Genomic DNA, 20069 nt, shown 5'->3' on the forward strand with positions numbered 1-20069 from the left:
TTCCTTCAGCTAGACTCTAACTTAATAGGATTCCTGCTTACCCAAGGCCTGACTTCAGAAATATATTAAAGAGTGAGCATTACAGCAGCATGTTTCATGGTCCTTGTTTTCCTTAGGGTTGGTCAGAGATACCAAAATAGTCTTGACCATCAAAGGCAGAGTCATTTTTGCATCATCACAAATGGACATTTTAGAATGACTCATTACAACTTATTATTATTATTCCTTAATAGAAAGCAACAAGAGAAACTGGATCATATGCAAAGGCAGCTCATTAAAAGCACATAGGTGTGTATGCCAGGAGAATTGTATCAATTTCTATCAGTTGAGTACAAGGCTCAGTTTCAGTGAAATGAAAGCATGAGAAGGAAATCAGTTAGGAAAACAGTTATTTTTGTCAGGTTTGTCTAGAAACCAAAACAGATGAGGAGTATGGCAAAAAAACAAAGACAAAATAATCACTGGTTTTGAATTACTGGAAGATGGTTCAAAAAAAAAGATAATACTCTATACTTTTAATAAAATGCCCCTGGCTGACTACAGAAGACCATAACTAAGGAAAATAAACCATTTCATCAGCAGAACTCTGCAGGACTTTCAGTACCAGCTTTTCAGTAACACCCATAAAACTTAAAGCTGTGAGGTACACAAAAAATCCCCCCTTGCCCCACACAGTCTTGGGGAGCTGAAAATGCCTAAATATCATGGCTGTAATTTGTTTGCTGTCTTTTCCTCCTCTGTTTCGCCAGATGTATCATATGAACGAAGCTCTTGACCGGAACAGAACTGTGAGGATGATGGCTCCTAACCTCATGATTTTATGTAAAGCATATTATCAGGAATGCAGGAACAGTCACCCTCTATTACTGAGGATATTTCTCCCTATTAATCATCAGTCAGAAGTAGATACAATATATTATGCCTTAAGCAGTACATCAGCAAACTGTATTAACCAAACAAAACAATGCAGAAGCATGTAAGCAGTGCGGAGGTCCAAATTCTTAGAATTACTGTTCTCAAAAGCTAGTTATTTGAGAACAAGTCAAGCCAAAAGAAGAAAAAAAACCCCCAAAACCAAAAACAAAACCCCACCAAAACCAAAACAAAACCAGAATGGATACACTTTCCAAGTACTGAAAGGACTTGGGGACACCACCAAGGTACTGGATTACATCATTCCCTGGGGCACAGTTCAGTATTTGAATCACTGCTTTTAGGCACTATTTGCCTACAGTAGCACACAAGGTAAAATTTAATAGCTTTCACCCTGGGCAACAGGAAAATTACATTAAGCTGACCATGCAAATTACTGTGTCAATTTTAGCCTACTCCTTACTAGTGCTTGTTGAAATCTCAAAAGTCACCTTATATTTTGAAAACACTGAAAAATTTTGCAACCGCAAGAAGAGCAGAAATGTTGTCAATTAGATGACTGATATACTGTTATGGCTTTGTAAGGAAATAACTCATATAGTCATTTCCTGCTAACTTCTCCTCAAGCCACCAAAAAAATTCTATGTGAAGATGATTGTTTCACATTGCATAATTGTAGTTCAGTGATAGGACTGCAAAACACAAATGATATATTTAAAAATTCATAATTAGGGTCCTGTATCAATTTATTGAAAATTATCATAGTGACGTATTACTAGAATTAGCTGTTATGTTTAAAGAAGACAGAAGTTGATGTTATAGGATGTTTCCCGTAAGATTGCCCATGATCCTATTTGCTTTTCCTACAGTAAAACGGAATAATGCAGAGTAAGATGCAGCATCACTAAACACACTAGTTATATGCATTACCTCAATAAACCAAGGCTAGCTCAAAAAGTGCTGTTCCTGCCTCCGAAATCAGTAACCAACATGCAAAAGAGCTGTCTTTGAGAAGGCCAAGACTGTAACGCAGACCACTCATTACCCAGCCTGTGCAAGCTGGGTAGTGACTTTATATAGCGAAGATGCAAGTTATAAAGCAAGATGTTTCAGCATCCTCAGCAAAATCATTACAGTATTTTTAGCAGCTGGGTCCCATCTCTTTCTGCTGAAATGGAAACTACAGAAAATATTAATTAAATGCAGGTGCATGCAGTAATTCAAAAGTGCATTTCAGAGATTCAGCTCCTGAGAATAGAAAGTACAGTTAGTTACTTACTGTTAAAAGTTTAAGTTAAACCAGTTTAAACAGGATACTGAGAATGCTGTGTCTCCACTATGGCTGGAAAGGCCAAACTTACCAACGTGACATGCCACATACCCAAATTTCCATAGGGCAGGAAGCCAGGAGACTTGCCAAGGAAATGGAGAGCCCTTGGAAGGACTCAAGGAGGAGAAACGGCAGCGGTTCCCCAAGGCTAGGGCAGCAAAGTCCAGCAACGAGCGGGGCACGTCAGCTCCAGCATCTCCCCTCGTCCACCTCCTCCGACAGCCGGGGCTCCGGCTCGCACAGGGACCTGGCACCCAGCACGCAAGGCCGATCTCAACCGCTTGCAAGCCACGATTTAGCTTCTTTGGGTTTTGTTCTGGGTCACTTTATTTTTTGCTTGCACAAAGGGAAAAGTTTTGAACAGTCTATGAACTTTGAAAATTACTGACATTGAAATGCCAGGCTTGAGTGACTCCAAAAGGTCTGACTTTCAGAATATGATGAATTCCTACCGTACACTGGGATCTATTAAAATGTTTTACACTGCAAATCGTGTTCAAGTAGTATTTGCTTGTAAAATTTTTATCCAGGCTCTATAGATTAACTCAACATTTTCTTATTTCTCTGAATTGAAGTCAGCCCTTTAATGTAAATAAAACATTTCCTGCCAAAACTATCCTCTAACCTCTAAGTCTCAGACTTGGAAGCCTCCCCAAAAATGAAAGCCTGAATTCTCAGGACACCAGGATGCAAGGAAGCCAGGTGGGCTATGAAAACTAATGAACTATGGGAGGCATCCCTTCTTCCTACAGCTATCGCTCTGGATAGTCCATGCCTGCGCTGCCTTTCTGTTCGCTCTACTTTGCTCTTGCTCCCTTCTTTTGTTTCCTCCTTCATTAAAAAGCCCAGCAACCCCTTAAGGATTTCAGAGAATGAAATGATTAACCCTGATATGCTTTCTGCTCAAGGAGTTTGTATGTTATGCTCATTTATTGCAGCACACAACCGGCTTCCCCTGATGAGACTATGAACTGTTGAAGGGCACTGCACTTACTCTAGGTTTGTGCAGGGCCTTGCATACTTGTACCACAAATTTAAGCCTTTTGGTATTGTTGTTGTAAATCCCAGCCCGACTATCAGTAATTTAAATCTTCATCGTAAAAATAAAACTGAGCAAATGGCAGATTCCTGAGTTGTTGGGAAAGTTTTGACTGTGATGCCTTCATAGCTTACAGAGAGTTTTCATTAGACTGGGGCCAAGAATTTTTAAGAATTCTGCCAAAAGTAATTCCGGTTCTTACAGAATTGGTTCAATGCTCTGTGGGCTTCAAATGCCATTTGTGTCACAGCTTTAGCTTCAGAGCCTACCTGGCCACAAGCTGATAGTGGTTGTTTTAGCGGAACACAAGGGATCAAAGGCTTAAATGGAAACAGTTCTCTTGTGACGCTAGAAGTACTAAAATACCTCATTTTTGCAAAATCAGCAAAGTTAACAAGCTTTCTGGTTACTTTGACAAAGCCTTCTATTCCAATACCAGTAAAATTATTTTCCTAATAACTGGGGTATCAGAATTAAAAGATTTTCACAAGCTTCCTTTGGAACAAGAATAATAATAGTCTTCAATAATCTGAAGCCTGCTATTATTATGGTCAGTGCACATGAACAAATTAATTTGGATTTGCTGAAAAGAGTAACAGTCACGCATGTTAATTATTTAGCTTATAGAGAAAGTGGCACAAAACTCTAAAGAGATCTGGTCCATAACAATTATTTACCCAAATCACTTGTCTAAGTTGTATTTCAGTATTTTGAACTACAAATGTTAAGCACAAAGTTGCAAAAATTTGTTTTAGCAATATCTTTTTTTTTTTCCTTCTCCATGAAGTACTCACAATACTTACACTATTTTTGTTTGAGCTTTCCATACATGGAAAAAAAAAAGAAGAAAATACAGAGAAGACCCAGATAATATATTTTCCTTGGATTTGTCTATTTCTGGTAAGAGATCAGATAGGAGAGGGTGATATCACATACCTGATGCCCACCATTTTTTTCATAAATTCAGTTACACATTTAATTAAGCCAACTGTTAGTAATAATGTATGGCTGAATGAATGTAGAATCTGCAAGTTAATTTTTTTTCTCAACAGTTCCTTTCAATGTTAACAGCTTTGTGTGCCCATTTATTTTCAGCAGTTTGCCATGGATTGTTTAATAACAGGTGGACGCGATTCCCATGATATCCAAGGAAAGTTCATTATCAAGAAATGCAAGTTACAGCCAACCACCCACAAAAATCCATATACTTCCAGCCAACCTGTTAACAAAAACTACATCAAAAACACTACTAGTAGTGAAACTCTGCTATTTGATCTCATGCATAATTAAAAGCGGCCCAGGGGAATACTCAAAGCACAAAATGAGTGTGGGAACTCAAAAAAGAAGCTGACAAGCAGCAAAAAATCCAGTAATCTTGTATACACGCACTAGCAGATATGCATATATAGTAGAACAAATCCACTCTTAAAGCTCTGTCATCAAATTAAAGGGGAGTTACAGTAACATCAAGCAGATCTAACAAAGTCATCCTCTGTTGGATTCTAAAATAAAACACTTTTCAAACACAATTTAAGATAGCATTTAAAAATGCCCATTGAAGAATTCATAATTTTGCAATCAAACAAGACAGTATTAAATCAGGTATTTTGAAAAACTTTAACAGGCACAAATATTTTTAGATTCCCTTAGTAGTCTCAGCTCTCTACACTGCAGAAGGCTGCTCTACTGGGTTAACTCCTACCATGCCTTCTAAGACTTGAAAATCTTTTAGTACATAAACCCCACCTCCCTAAGCCAATGAATGCATCCCCAACATTAACAATGCCTCAACCCACGTCCTTTGGGAAGAGAAATAAGAATTCTCCCACGTCTCATTTTTATGTCCTATTACCAACTAAAGAAAAGGTGCTGGAGGTTTATGTATCCGCACATGATTCTTACATCTGCTTCCTCATTCCACTGATCCATTTCCACAGGGCACGGAGCCATGATTAAGCTAAAAGACTTCCAACAGATCATTCTAAGGTGTTGCCACAGCTCTGTTAACTGCAAGGTACTCCAGAGCGAACACCTCTTCTCATGGGAATACCTGACAAGCAGTAGTAGTTGATTCTCCTTAAATTTCTGAGCGAGACGTGGCACCTACTGATACCCCAGAAGCACCCATTTGGAAGCAAAAAATTTTATGAAACCCATTACCGTGCTTAATTACACAGGGCTTCAATTCTCTTTGCAAAAGCTGCATTGAGTTTAGGAACCCAACACAGCTTTTTGATGGCAGCTGACGGGTGAAAAGAGTTACAGCTGTGCCCATAAACACAAGCAAGCTTCTGGTGCTAATCCACCAGAACTGGGAAAGCCACTTTGAGTTCTGGGTGAATGGGTTTGCCCTGAAACCATGTTTCAATCTCAGGATAATTTTATCAGAAGCCTTCCGACCTCTCCCATCAGAAGCAGGCTGTCTGCCTCCTACTCAGCGGTGCCCCATCAGTCACGGCCTCCGCTCCTCTCCACTCCGCTGGAAGGCTTGGAGGAGCTGTTAGTCCCATCACGTGGAACAGTACACCTCCCCAACCAACATGGGCACCGAGGAAACAGGCCAGGTTTTTGCCACACAGTAGACGGCCTCATCAAAAATTTAGGGGGATGCTCTGGACACCAACAATCCCAGCTATTTCAGCTCTGGTTTATTCTTGTTCTCGGTCAAGCCTATGAGCCTGGCTCCATAGGCAGGACCTAAGCATGGGCAGCATCATCCCTCTCAGGCTTTGGGAGGAATATAGAGACACTGAGTGTGCAGCGATGGGTTTTGGAAAGGACAGGAAAAACAGTGAGGTACTCAGCGACTTCTTCACCTTGGTCTTTAATGGTAAGAGTTGCCTTCAGGAGTCGCAGGTCGCCAAGACCAGTGGGAAAGTCTGGAGCAAGAAAAAAGTACCCTTGGTGGAGGAGGATCAATATCTAAATAAATTGGAAAAAACACAGGTCGATCAAACCTGATGGGATGCATCCAGGAGTCCTGAGGGAGCTGGCTGATGTCATTGCGAGGCCAACCTCAATTATCTTTGAAAGGTCATGATGACTGAGAGAAGCTCCTGAGAACTGGAAGAAAGAAAATGTCCCTCCTATCTTTGAGAAGGGCAAGGATCCAGGAAACTCCAGATCAGTCAGCCTCACCTCCATCCCTGGGAGGCTGATGGTATCCTCATGGATACCATTTCCAAATGTATTAAGGACAAGAAGGTGACTGGGAATAGTCAGCATTGATTTATGAAGAGGAAATCATGCCTGACAAATCTGATAGCCATCTAAAATAAGATGACTAGGTTGGTGAATGGGAGGAGAGCAGTGGATATTGTTTATCTTGACTTTAGTAAGGCTTTTGATGCTTTCATAACATCCTCAGACAAGCTAACAAGTGCAGCCTCAATAAATGGCCGGTGAGGTGGATTGAAAACTTGCTGAACGGCTGGGCTCACAGGGCTGCGATCAGCTGTACAATGTCCAGCTGGAGGCTAGTCACTCAGCAGTGTACACCTAGGTAAATACCGGGTACTGGGCCAGTACTGTTTAACATCTGGACAATAAGGCAGAGTGCACCCTCAGCATGTTTGCAGATGACGCAAAATTTGGAGGAAGGGTTGCTACACCAGGTAGTTGTGTTGCCATTCAGCGGGACCTCAGCAGGCTGGAAAAATGGGCCAACAAGAATGTCATCAAGTTCAGAGGGAAATGCCAAGTCCTATGGCCATTAAGGAACATCGCCAGGCACCAGTACAGGCTGGGGACCGGCCAGTGGGAAAGCAGCTTTGCAGAAAAGGATCTGGACATCCTGGTGGACACCAAGTTGAACATGAGCCAGCAATGTGCCCTTGCAGCAAAGAAGGGCTGCGTTAGGAAGAGCATTGCCAGCAGGTCAAGGGAGGTGATCCTCCCCCTCCATTTCATGCTGTTGAGATCACATCTGGGATGCTGGGTCCAGTGCTGAGAGTACATGAGAGACATGGAGCAAATCCAGCGCAGTGCTGTGATGATGATTAAGGGACCAGAGCATCTGTTATACGAGGAGAGGCTGATAAAGCCAAGATGTTCAGCCTGGAAATGAAAAGGCTGAGGAGGACCTTATCAATGTGTATAAATTCCTGATGGTGTTGGGGGAAGCCAGACATTTCTCAGTCATGCCTAGGAAAGGGACTAGGGGGATGGGAAATTGCATTTGAACGTAGTGAAATGAAATTTTTTTTACTGTGAGGGTGATTGAACACTGGAATTGGTTGCCCAGAGAGCTTGTAGAGTCTCCCAACCCTGAAAACACTCCAAATCCAGCTGGGCTCAGTCCTGAGAAACCAGCTTTATTTGACCCTGCTCTGAGCAGGGGGATTAGACAAGATGATCTCCAGAGGTCCCTTCCAACCTCATCCTTTCTATGATTCTGAGAAATGATTTAAACAGAACTATTAAACCACCTTTTACAGAAGGAAACAGTAAGAACTGGTGATTGTATTTTCTAGGTTATTGCTCGGGTGTGGATTCAATCTCCTGTTAATTAATTCATAGGTTTGACAGCTGCTGACAATTTGTATATAACTGTATGTTTTATTTTAAGTTAAAAATGCCAAGATTCTTCAATAAGCATTTTTTAAATATATGTAGCATAAACAGAAATAAGTAACGTGATTTAAAAATAGATTTGGCATCTTTACATCAATCCTCCTCCTTCCTTGTACATGATCACAACTAAAGATGTCTGCCTAGAAAAGATTACATCACCTTTGTAGACAAAGTGACTGTTCAAAAAGGGAAGCTTCCAGCATAAATTATTTGTAGTATGAATGTCTTGAATCACTTCAAGCCTAACGAGAAGTATCTTCAGGAAACTGTTGTGTTCACTGCAAGTGAATAGGTGGTGTCTGAAGCTCAGGTTTTGTTTTATGGCTGTATACAGCACCATTTTTCTGACAAAGCAGTCTCAGAACGAACCAGCTTTTGCTTTTCATCGACAGGATAGCTCTTCCACTTGCCACTCTGCCGGTATTTCAGACTGTATGTTTCAAAGCCACGTGCAAGTAGATTACAATCCTACTCTTGCACATTAATATCCAAATGAGGTGACCGGACCTGTACCCCTGTGGCTGATCTCTAGCATTACTTATTTCAACAGCAAGAAAAAATATGATGTCCAGTGAAGGTCCACCGGGACAGAGGGGCTTCTCCTTGCAAAGCTGACCTACAAAACTGGTTTGGGGCTGGCAAATTGGCTCCAAATCATAACAACAGTATCACTAGCTATGAGATACCAGGTCACTACCGTACTAACCTTACCTTAAATATTGAGATCAGATATTCAGAGAGGCATCATGTCTCGTCCAAGTATCTGCCTGCCCTCCTATATGTTTCCTGAAGGGCAGGAAGGATGGGCAGTTAGGCCAGCGGTCCGGCTGCTTTCAAAGGACGTTTGGGGCTGAATGTGCTTAAGCTAACTTCAGTTAGCTTAAGATGCCTGAACTTTCTGAACTGGGAACAGAACGTCCCTGGGGTCTCCTCTAAAGAAGGGAGCAGAGACAGGACTTCCAGGGGCAATTCAGAAAAACCAGCAAGATCATTCTTTGATAGTGGCTGTTAATATTGACTATACAAGGAGACTAAACCAAATAATGCTTCTAGTCTACCCACTTCAGATAGGAGTATAAACCTGGAAAAAAATGAATGTGGGCCTTGAAACTATACATGTTATATTTAGTTGATAACAGCAGGATGCTGCAAGGAGCATATAAGACAAATATTACTAAAACAAAGTAACTGTGTTAGTACTTGCGCATTATTTTAGCACACAATTTGTTCCAAGCAAAAAACCAACAGTGTTACATTGAAGAGGCCTTGGCATCCTGTACCACATTATTTGCAGTCTGTGAAACAGTGAGGAACACTCAAAAACTTGCTCTTTTGCCATTTTTCTAGAAACAGATGAACAATCAGGATACTGCTTTTCACATAGCATCCGTCTTGAGCACTCTGGTAATATCCGCTCAAATTCCGAAGAATGAAAACAATCACATTTCTCACCTCTCAAATGGACCAGATAATACAGAATTCAGATCAGTCTGTGTTTTTCATTAAACTGGACATGTTTACAAGTCAGATGAAAGCAATACTTGCTCAAATGACCTCCTTTCCTCTGTTTGGAAGATTTATTGAAGGCAATATAGAACAGCAACAATAGTCAATCATAGGTGGCAGACTGCCCTTTTATTAGGCACACTGAAGCCAATTAATCTAAGCGAGCTTTCTCCCTTTACCTCCTGGAGGCATGTACGGTTAGAATGCATTTAAAAATTCTGCAGCAATAAATAAAGGTGCTGAAACTATTCATTTGAACTTTGAGAAATTATTTACAGGCATTTGAAATGCTAAGTATTAACATTCTACATACTCTGCTGGGCAATATAATTTGACTAGATCCAAGACTTAAAAACCAAAGTTCTAAAACAAGGCTTTGTGGTACTGCCATCCTCAGGGGTAGCAGGAAGAGAAAGACATGCCTGCGAAAGGAGGTAAAAGCAATAGGAACACTGAAACCTGCCTTAATACCGAGTAAAGAAAGCTGAGTTAATGAGAAGTCTTCAAATACGGTTGCAAGGGAAGGTGTGCTACTGAACCAGTCGCACATTTACAGCAGAGAAGTAATCAATGATTAGAATTTATTTCTAGATGTCAGATTATCTGTGATTTATAGGAGATAGCAAAGGCCATTTGAGGTAAAAAGCAAGTCTGTAATAATCTTATTAATTATGAAACATCAAAACCCGAGATGTCTTAATTCATGTTCTCATTTTTGCGGTCCATGTGCTTCTAATTAGAACTGCTGTAATATATTCTCTTGGGAGGCATATAAGAAAAGTGAGTAACTTTTTAGTAGCAGCTTCCTCTTTCAGGGCACACACTTAAATAATCCTTTATTCTTGGATTACCCCAAACATTGTCCTTGGATTACCTTCATCGTAAATGCAGTTATAATCTTACCAGTTTCACAGCTGGGCCCAGTGAAGCCTTGTGGGCAGGCACACACATTGGAAGCAATACAGGCTCCTCCGTTCCTACAGCCGTCTTTGCAAAATGCTGCAAAATGCAAAATCACAATATATGGGTAACAGAACTACACGCGGCAGCCACGCAGGTGGCCACGGGCTGCCGGCAGGTTGACATGGACCACGGTCCCTGCGGCACAGAGCGCAGAAACTGCCTTCTCCTAAGGACAGAGGGCACGAAAAGATGGTTTGTAGCCCCCCTGCCTCACTGGCCAGCTGGGCTGACAAGCTACAGAAGGAGATTAGAGTAAATCATCTGAAGACAACAGGTCACATATGTGCTCCTTCGCATGCACTGGGAAGCAGCGAACGGCAGCATCTTCCCTAGGAACAGACTCTTCCTAGGGCAGTGCTGGTCTCTGCTGCCCAAAAAAAGGCCTGGGCATAGTAGGCACAACTGAACGCTCAATTGTCTGGCTGCCTTATTCCTCGATTAAGCAATTAGGTTGAAACAATAAAAATAGTAATTTTGTCTCAAGGGATGCTGAAGAACTTAAAAACTTTTACCATTTGCAGTGTGAAGTCGATCCCTGGATTTGTTCTTTGGCACGCTGCAACCTCAGAAGCCAGGCTTACATATTTTGGTGCAGCGTTCTCCAGATCCAGTTGTGAATATGTGTATGCTTTAAGGAGTCCCTTCTGGGGACACAGAAATGCGACCAGCTCTGATAGAAAACACAGCAGCTGTTAATTGCTCTGATTGCATCCGCAATATGGAACCAGAAATGGTCTGGTCACAAGAAACTGTAAGTGAAACTAGGCAGATGGAGGTTATCACCAACATAAGGACTTGCTCCAGGGCATCCAAGCCAGGGCTGCAGGGAAGTGCATTTCTCAGATGGCGATACACGGGCTCAGTGCCTTCTCCTGCATACCTTCTTTTTGGTATTGAAATGGGAGGGAGGGAGAGAGGGAGGGATGCACTTTTCCTTCACAGTGGGGCCAGGTGCCCTCTGAAATGTCAGACCTCTTATTCAGGCAACAGAAGAGCCGAACGTGGTGCTCTAGGCTTGTGCACCTTTTCTTTGACACAAAGAAATCTCAATTACCTTTTTGTAAGCTGACAGCAGAAGGATTGGGGAATACTCCCAAGCACAGCACAGGAGTGAGCTGTGCAGGCAGAGCTCTCTCCCAAGAGGATGGGCTCTGGCTTTGAACTTCCTCAGGCTAAGACTTTTTTCCCATACCCCAGAGGAGGGAGCCCAGCATAAAAGGGCCTATTTGCTGACATCTCTCCCTCTACCCATGTGTTTGACTGAAAGCGGACTTAGCTGCCGTGTTTTACAAAATGCTCGTTTATGTTTGAAATATTTAGAAAAATCATACTGTGACTCAGGTGAAGGAAGAGCTAGTGCTGAGACCTTCATCAGGCTTAGCAATTAAAGAAATTCTGGGTTGCTTAGCCTTGATAATACACAGCAGCAGAAGGTATCTATGGGATATTACCAATGTTAACTGAAGCCCCTTGGATTCTGACACCTAACAGATCAAGAGGACTGAGGCACAATTCCAAGGAACGCTGGGTATGCTATTGGTGCAGCTGGACCACTTCTCGCATCTGAGCCAGTTCCCCTACAGCTACACTACTTTTATTTTCAAGCATTCTCTAAATCCTACACTCGGAGCCTGAAGACTTGCGAGGATTTGGGCCCAAGTACCAAGTATCATCTCTGATGTGAAATGCAATGGAAATAAAAGCAGCGTTGTATCTCTGGGAAAGCATCTTTCTAAGACTAGAAGTGTAACTTCTAATGTTTACCAGTGAACAAGAACGTTAGAAAACAAGGCACCACTTCATGTGTAGCAAAGGTTTTGTGCATGCGTGTCTACAGCTTTTCTCATTTACAAGAAAAAGACAGTACACCAAAAAACTTTCAGTTCATCCAAGCAAAACAGCAAGTGATTGACCACGGACAATGTAGATCTGACAAGTTTTCACAGCTGTAACTTTGTTGGTAACTGTGGACTTTCTTGAATGGCATACCATGTATAGAAACTGTTAACTTGACACAGAAATGAAACATAACTACTTCAAATTTTAGAGCATACTACCTACGTACGCATCATCCTCAAATTCCTGTGAACCCTGCCAAATGCAAAGGCGGTGTATATCTGCCTATGAAGACCTCCTTGTCGGTGACCTAAATGCCTAGTCTAGCATTTTGTCTGTCTTCTCCAAGGCACGTGACCAGATTTGCATCAACTATGACAAAGCATCTCATCCCGTTCAAAGACTGCCGACCCCCGGGGTTTTCAGCAGCTTACCTTTGCAGATGGTACCATTTCCCGTGTAACCCGGCTTGCAGACACAGTTGTGCCCACCCACGGTGTTGAAACAGAGCGCGTTTTCATCACAGTTGTGCTGGTTTGTTACACATTCGTCATGCTCTGAAAAGTGAAACAAGAATGGGATGGTCCTGAATTTTTAAAACACAACAAAATAAAATCTTAGTATAGGTTTCCACATTAAAAAGAGATAAACACACAGTAGTAGTTACTGACAATAGGGCTATGTGAACGTGTAACCGTGGGATAGCCAGGGTATATATTTTTAGCGCATACCAGTACGTGTTAACTGTGCTGCAACATAATTCCACTTTCATTAACAGGGAGCCACCATCCTTACATTTTCTATGTGGGCTACAGTGTTCTCGTAAACGTTTGCCAAAAACCTGGCTAGCATACTGAAAATCCATATGCTAGATCTACTGTATAATTTATTCATGCAGGTTTATCTTATGTGGGATTCCTAGGGTTTCCTTCAGAAAGCTGACTAATGGTGCGAGACACACGGTCCAAACTGCAAAAGATAGAGTTAGCAGAAGGCAGGACTTCAAAACGTAGCCCGCGTTTTCCCTCCCTTCAGTGCGTACGCAGCACTTCATTTACATGAAATAAATAACCCAAAACCAAAGGTCTGCCTGCTGTGAAAGGGACTTTTGGCATGGCATGTCCTTGCACTGAAGTGCGACGGATGAGACTCCTCATTCTGGTGACTAGACTTAGACATACTGGGAAATACTCCTTTTGGGAATAAATGAAAAGTCTGAACAATATGATTTTGTGTTAACTTGCAATGCACTGTTTAATCTTGAAACAAAAAAAGTATTGTATAGGTGTTTAGGTTACTGAACATTTTAATGGTTTAGTTTGTTATTTTTAAGAAATGGAAAATGCAATTTCAAAATAAGGTGCTCTAAGGTGTCATTTCAAAATGCTACATGAAATGCTCTACCATTTTCAAAATGCAGTATCTTAGTCTGTAGGCATCAAAATGAAATGTTTCCATCTTCTGGAAATACTCCTTGCATTTTCTTTAAATCAATAATATTCATCTATCCACAAATCATTTCAGACCCCTGAAACTTTAATTTCAGGAAAACTGACTGTTTGGGGAACATAAAGGCGCCTAGTTTCAGTCAGCACACATGTACTAACCTGCATGTGAGTTTTTCATAGCCATCATTCTGCCCAGGTTTTAGCAAATTTTATTAGTGCAGCTTATGCCAGTTCTGGCTATCTGACACAAGTCTTAGATCTGGAATTGGGTGCTCTTTCTTCCCCAGTTTTGGGTATATCACATTGCTCTGAATCTTCCCCTTTATATGTAAAGATCTGAAGTCTGCACATACCCCACAGAGCTGTCAGGAAAATTAGTTTCTTAACATTTGCAAATCACTATGGAAATGTTCCATGTGCTATTTCAATACTGGCCATAAACTGTAGGGGTATAAAACTGGCAGAATGGCACATCTCTAATCCATCAGTAGACGTAAATTGTCCTCTTGTAATGGCAAGCACTTCTTTACAAGGGGGAAAAAAATCACCAGAATGTAACTAATCAATTTTAAACACTACAATTGGGGGGGGGGGGAGTTTGTTGTTGTTGTTGAGCATTTATTTGTTTGGGTTTTAATAACACTAACCTAACATCCCTCCTCTAAACAAGGCCTTATGTATCTCCTATATCACCAACGATGCTCTCCTCAACCCTCAGCACCGAGGCACCAGCACCTACCGAGCTGAGTCCCTCGCTGAGTCCCTCGCTGGGTGCAGCAGAGCACGGGCTGCCGGCCTCTGCCCTGAAGCATGAGATTTAATTACTTTGCTCTCAGCATGAATAACTAAAATCATTATTGTTCACCAAATGATCCAGCCCCAATAAAATCCAGTTACAAAATTTGACTCTGACCTCCTAACATAGTGAAATCTCTCATGCTGGCTGAAACAGTATTTATGCTAAATCAGTCCATAAAATAAAAGAAAAATAAAGTAATGACCACGCAAATTATGTAAAAAGTGTTATCTGTACTGTAATAATATTCTGGCTTTCTTAGTTTGTGTTAATATTATGATATTATTCAAATATGGTATGCTATTGAAATATTAAATGCATATTCTTTTCTCATTTTCAAAGGTTCTGTATAACATACAACAGGAAAATAACTATGGAAATCTGCGAAACATTATGCACTCAGCAGGCCAAAATATCTTGCAAAGCCATTATCTTGGTATCTCAGGAGGTAGGTCTATACAACAACACATCACACTGGTAAGCTCAGCTCAAATCACTGAATTTGACAAATTAAGTATCGTCCTCAAGGAGGAAGCGTAGCCATCCACCCCATGCCTTCGGAATGCAAAAGCATCCCTGGCACGTATGGCAGCTCTTTACTAGGAGTAAGAGTATATTAGAGGAAAGCAGGTGATCACGGACCGTCTAAGAGGAATGGCTCTACACGCGCGGCTGGAGCAGCTCTGAAAGCCCATCAAGGCACCCACAGGCAGAGCAAGTGCTCTGGTCCCTGTGCCAGGCAAACTTGCTATTGGTATTCCAGTACGACAAGGCATTAACCGTATTTATAACACCTTGCAGTACCAGGGCCCTGAAGGCCATTTGCACAGATGTACCTCCTTCATATAAAAAGACAGCTGTCACACTTGAGTGTGCCTTTCTAACATTTACTCTCTGGGCTAAGAAAAACTACTGAGTCTTTTAAGACAGATTTTTCTTAAAGTGTACAGTATCCATAAAATTAACTTTCTGTCAGCTAAGTAATGGGGCTTGGATTCAAAGACAATATACCTGGTTTCCTACTCTACATAAGAAACGTTGGTGTTTCTTATCCTCCTGTAAGAAAGTTCACAGAGGATGCTCGCTAACATTTCAGGAAGAGGATCTGGCACATAATCCAAACTATATCAGAACAGCCAGCACTTCTACTTCTGTGGTTATCTGCTCAAATTTCAGGTCTATTTTTATTTAAATCAAATATTAGCGACTCATGAAAAATTCACGAGTATGATAAATGGTTCTCAGATTGAAGTTTACATGTCATTTTTTAGGAGGAAAATGTTTCAGAGTAAGAGGAAATTTTGTGATTCAATTAAAAGAGCAGAGATTTTTAAAACAATAGGAATGGAAAAAATGAGCAAAAAAAAGAATCAGGATATTTTACAATTCATCTAGATTTGTTGCTCTGTATCATCTGAGCTTAGGTTCAGTAACACGCTTAAAACCATTTAAACATAGTACTTCTTCATATTCCGTCTTACAGTGGCACTTAACAGAGCAGTCAGCCTACACTTCAGGACTGGATCTTTTATGGACTGATTACAAATGCTTAAACTAAACCCCCCAAAATCCTGTACATAAAGCATCCTACTACATTCACTCTTCCAGCACATGGTACACTATCCACATCAATTTAAAGAGACCATCAGAAACAGCTTCTTCCAGAATTGCCTATTAATAACAAGGTAGAGTGTCCAGCCTTAATAAAGGTAGAAATATTTATTTCTAATAAAAAGAGTGGTGCTCTGTTGACAAATCTTCATTAATTCATGCTTATCACTTTGGTTTCTTTTTCTAATCAAACACTTGGAAAGTCACCTTAAATTAAGGCGGATGTTACAGAGACTGAGTTCAGCAATCTTAAATAGCAAACCAGGAACTGTAGAAGCAGATAGGACTATGCATTACAAAGAAGCAAAAAAAGCAATTTATAATAGAATCATTTACAGAGAACCATTAATATGGTTTTTAAGTTCAAAGACCAGTACAGAAACATTATTTGCGTTATTTAGAAGTGTCAGTACTGCCCAAATATATTGATGCTGGAAGAAACAACACTGAGGCCATTTATTTCAAGCATCTTTAGAAAACATGTGACACATTTAATGAAAGTTCTATACTTATTTCACTTCACACCATAATGAAGACGGGGACAGGCCAAGTACAATAATATTACAAAGGCAGAGAAATAAAAATTACTTTTGCAGGGAGATTTTAATGATTAACAAACCTGAATTTGCATAAACATCTTCTAGAAAGACCAAATGCAGTGGTTTCAATGATTAGTTCTAAACCTTTATTATCTAATATATCTAAATTCCATTTTGCACTCTTTGGGACTCTGTGCTCAAAAAAATTCGTAAAATCTCTGTTCTAGGAATCAACTGAAGTTTTAAATATAGTACTTATATTGACTAAACTATCCCTGGAATGAGGTCTTTCTAGATAGAAAAAAAATTTTAACTCCAAAATTTGCTATTGCTCCATGGCAATAACAATAGTAACAGTAAGTATGTATGAATGTTCCATTAAATAGTTCTTATGACACAGATGACTTAGAGATGCAAAAAATTATGTGACGATGCAATTAATTCACTTATGCACATTTGGGTGTGCAGCAAATAGATTATACACACACACATATATACACATATGTACGTACATATATATGCACATACAGTAAGAGTGATGTACTTTATTTTACCTTGGTTCATTTTGAAATACTACTCCAGAATATTCCATAGGGTTTGCTTGACAAAAATGTTGTAACTTCAGAAGGATATCTAGGGTGAAGTACTGCATCCCAGGGAGAGAGACTGCTGGCATAAACTGATGAGGATCCACTAGATCCTCTGATGTACGTCAACGCAATGACAGCTGGGGATCTGTCTTACCAAGTTTATTATCTGTGCAGAGATTCTTGCTGAACTTAGTAAAATTTAACATGTTGTCCACAAGGTATGTCACCTGCCACGTCCTCCTCATTATCCTAGCACTACGCAACATCAGCCCTTATCCTTCCTACTGTGTAGTTCCTGATTAAAAAGAAACAAAAGTCCACATAGCATTTCCTACTTGCATACTGCAAACCTTCCCAATATTTGCCTTGCGCATCCAAATTCTGCAAATGTGTAAGAAAAAAAATAAACAACCAACAGAATTCAATCCAATGGTAAAAAGGAATGATGACTGAGTTGCATCACTCACTTATGGGTAAAGGATATTATGCTGGCAGCTTTCCTGAACCATCCATTACCAACACTGGGAAATAAGAGCTGAGATCACACTTAAGGCACAGAAATGCAAAAAAGTTCCCCAAAATATAAATAAAATGTGCCCCTCCAATTGTAATCTTGTAACACAATGCAACAGATAGTCATTTCTGAGTGAGGAACTTGCAGACCAGGATTAAATTAAAATAATTTAAATAAAGAGAATATATTAGGTATTTTCTCCTTTCGATGCCTCTGCATTCTTGAACTGAAATTACTTTCAGCCTCCTGTCTCCTTCCCATTGATTTGGTATAGATCTATAGAACCACAGTGACCAGCTGGCCATCTGAAGTGGCCAGTGACAACAGATGAGAGTTACTTGAATCATCAATAGATGACACATTTAAATGCCCGCTTACAGTTTATCTTAATTACAAGCTTTTTTCCCCCTCATATTGTTCATGTACAAGACAAAAATTAGTAGTAATTATATGGGTAGTTTGGAAGACTTATTCCATTAAGATCATTTGGGAAATGACAGATGGTTAATTTCTTTAAGACTTCATATTAACTAGTTTAAACTCTAATTGGCAGGGTTACTTAAAGTCTCAGTATATGCACACTATTTTCAAAGACCAAATGCTGTAAATTTATTGAATTATGCTATTTGCTGGAGCGTGTCCAGAGGAGGGCAACGAAGCTGGTGAGGGGCCTGGAGCACAAGTCTGATGAGGAGCGGCTGAGGGACCTGGGGCTGTTTAGTCTGGAGAAGAGGAGGCTGAGGGGAGACCTGATCGCTCTCTACAACTGCCTGAAAGGGGGTTGTAGAGAGGTGGGTGCTGGTCTCTTCTGTCAGATGGCTGGAGATAGGACGAGAGGAAATTGGCAGGGGAGGTTTAGGTTGGATATTAGGAAAAATGTCTTTACCGAGAGGGTTATCAGGCATTGGAACAGGCTGGCCAGGGAAGTGGTGGAGTCACCAGCCCTGGAGGTATTTAAAAGATGTGTAGGTGTGGTGCTTAGGGACATGGTTTAGTGGTGGACTTGGCAGTGTCGGGTTTACAGCTGGACTTGGATGATCTTACAAGGTCTCTTCCAACCTAAACAGTTCTATGATTCTATGTTTTCCATATTTTTATGTTAAATTTTTGGATTGATATTCCCCAACTCAACTATGCCACAATTAATTTTTCTATAGATATTCCTTAATTCAAATGCAAAATGTAACCCATGCTTTGATTACTCATAGAGTTACCGTCACACAGTTTACCCTCAGTTGACACTGAAGTCATTAATCATTAATTAATGACCACCAGCTGCTGTCCTCAGTTCAAAGCTGGGGATACGAAAAGCCAGGTCTCCCTACAATAGTCTATTTACTGCTAATCCTGTTACTTCATTGATTTTGACCTTCATCCACTCCCATACATCCATGCTGCTCTCAGTCCTCATTTTCTAATTCTTTCTTCAGTGCAGCCATACACAACAATTTCTGTAGATCTATGTCCAGAATTTTCCTACTTTTTTCTCTTAATTATGTCGATAATAAAAATAGCTCTAGCATGTGCATGTTCTATTTTCAAGGTCTGTTTAGAAACCATCCTTCTTTCTGAAATGCTGTTTCTGTCTGTAATTACTTAGTCCATTGTTGTTCTTCAGGGAGAACAGCTGCCATCGTTTCATCCAGATGTCTACTTCTCTCTTTTATTATTAGCTTCTTTACTTATTCTATATTCAGTGTTAATACGATAAAAAAGGAAAAACAAGGAAACTGTAATGAAAGCTCAGGAAGAAAATCCATTTGGGGATACAGCCAAAATCCTATGTTCCTTTTCATATGCATTATGAGAAAGCTCCAGGACTGCATCTTAGTTATACTACTAGGAAGATATAACAGGGAATCTATATTACTGGCAATTATTGATGCAGGATTAAAAACAGCTGAAAAAACACTTGATCAAGAGAAGGAACAAGGACTCACTCTCCTTCCATCTGCCTGTGAGGCTAGAAGGACCTTGGAGAAAGCTCCAAGGTGGCTGTAGCTCTGACAGGACTTGAGACTGGCACAGACTGAGCTAGACTTTTGGAACTGGTATAATTTGTTTCACAAAAAGACAAATCATGATACTGAATGTGATGATGAAATCCATCCCTAAAACACCTTCCATTTCCAATCATGAAGTTCTTTTCTCTCTAGGAGAAACAAATTTTTTAATGTGTGCGCTGTTCTTTACCAATGTGGAGAACACAAGAAAGATCCTGGGACCAAAACTCCCTAGAGAAATACTGCATGTTTATATGCAAATACCACTTCCAAAAATATGGGACATTCTAATCCTAGTAAACACAAGTTTTTCAAAAACTTATTCTAAGAAGATTTCCAATTTTACATTTTATTTCACAACAGACTTTCACCTAAAGAAAACTATTTCACACACCAAAGCCTATGAGAGGCGCATACTTTTTTCTCTACCCTTTTACGCTGACTTTAAG

The 20069-nt window shown here is 40.4% G+C and overlaps 1 protein-coding gene across 1 annotated transcript in view; it reads right to left on the bottom strand.

Moving 5' to 3' along the window:
- Positions 1-20069, bottom strand: part of NELL2 (neural EGFL like 2) — a 154051-nt gene that overhangs the window by 30483 nt on the left and 103499 nt on the right. The window contains exons 14-15 of the mRNA XM_069802231.1: positions 12554-12676; positions 10224-10319 (exon numbers count right to left, since the gene is read on the bottom strand). Coding sequence (XP_069658332.1) covers positions 10224-10319; positions 12554-12676 — 219 coding nt within the window. The remainder of the gene's footprint in view (positions 1-10223; positions 10320-12553; positions 12677-20069) is intronic.

Source organism: Haliaeetus albicilla, chromosome 14, assembly GCF_947461875.1.
Source record: "Haliaeetus albicilla chromosome 14, bHalAlb1.1, whole genome shotgun sequence".
Lineage (NCBI taxonomy): Eukaryota > Metazoa > Chordata > Aves > Accipitriformes > Accipitridae > Haliaeetus > Haliaeetus albicilla.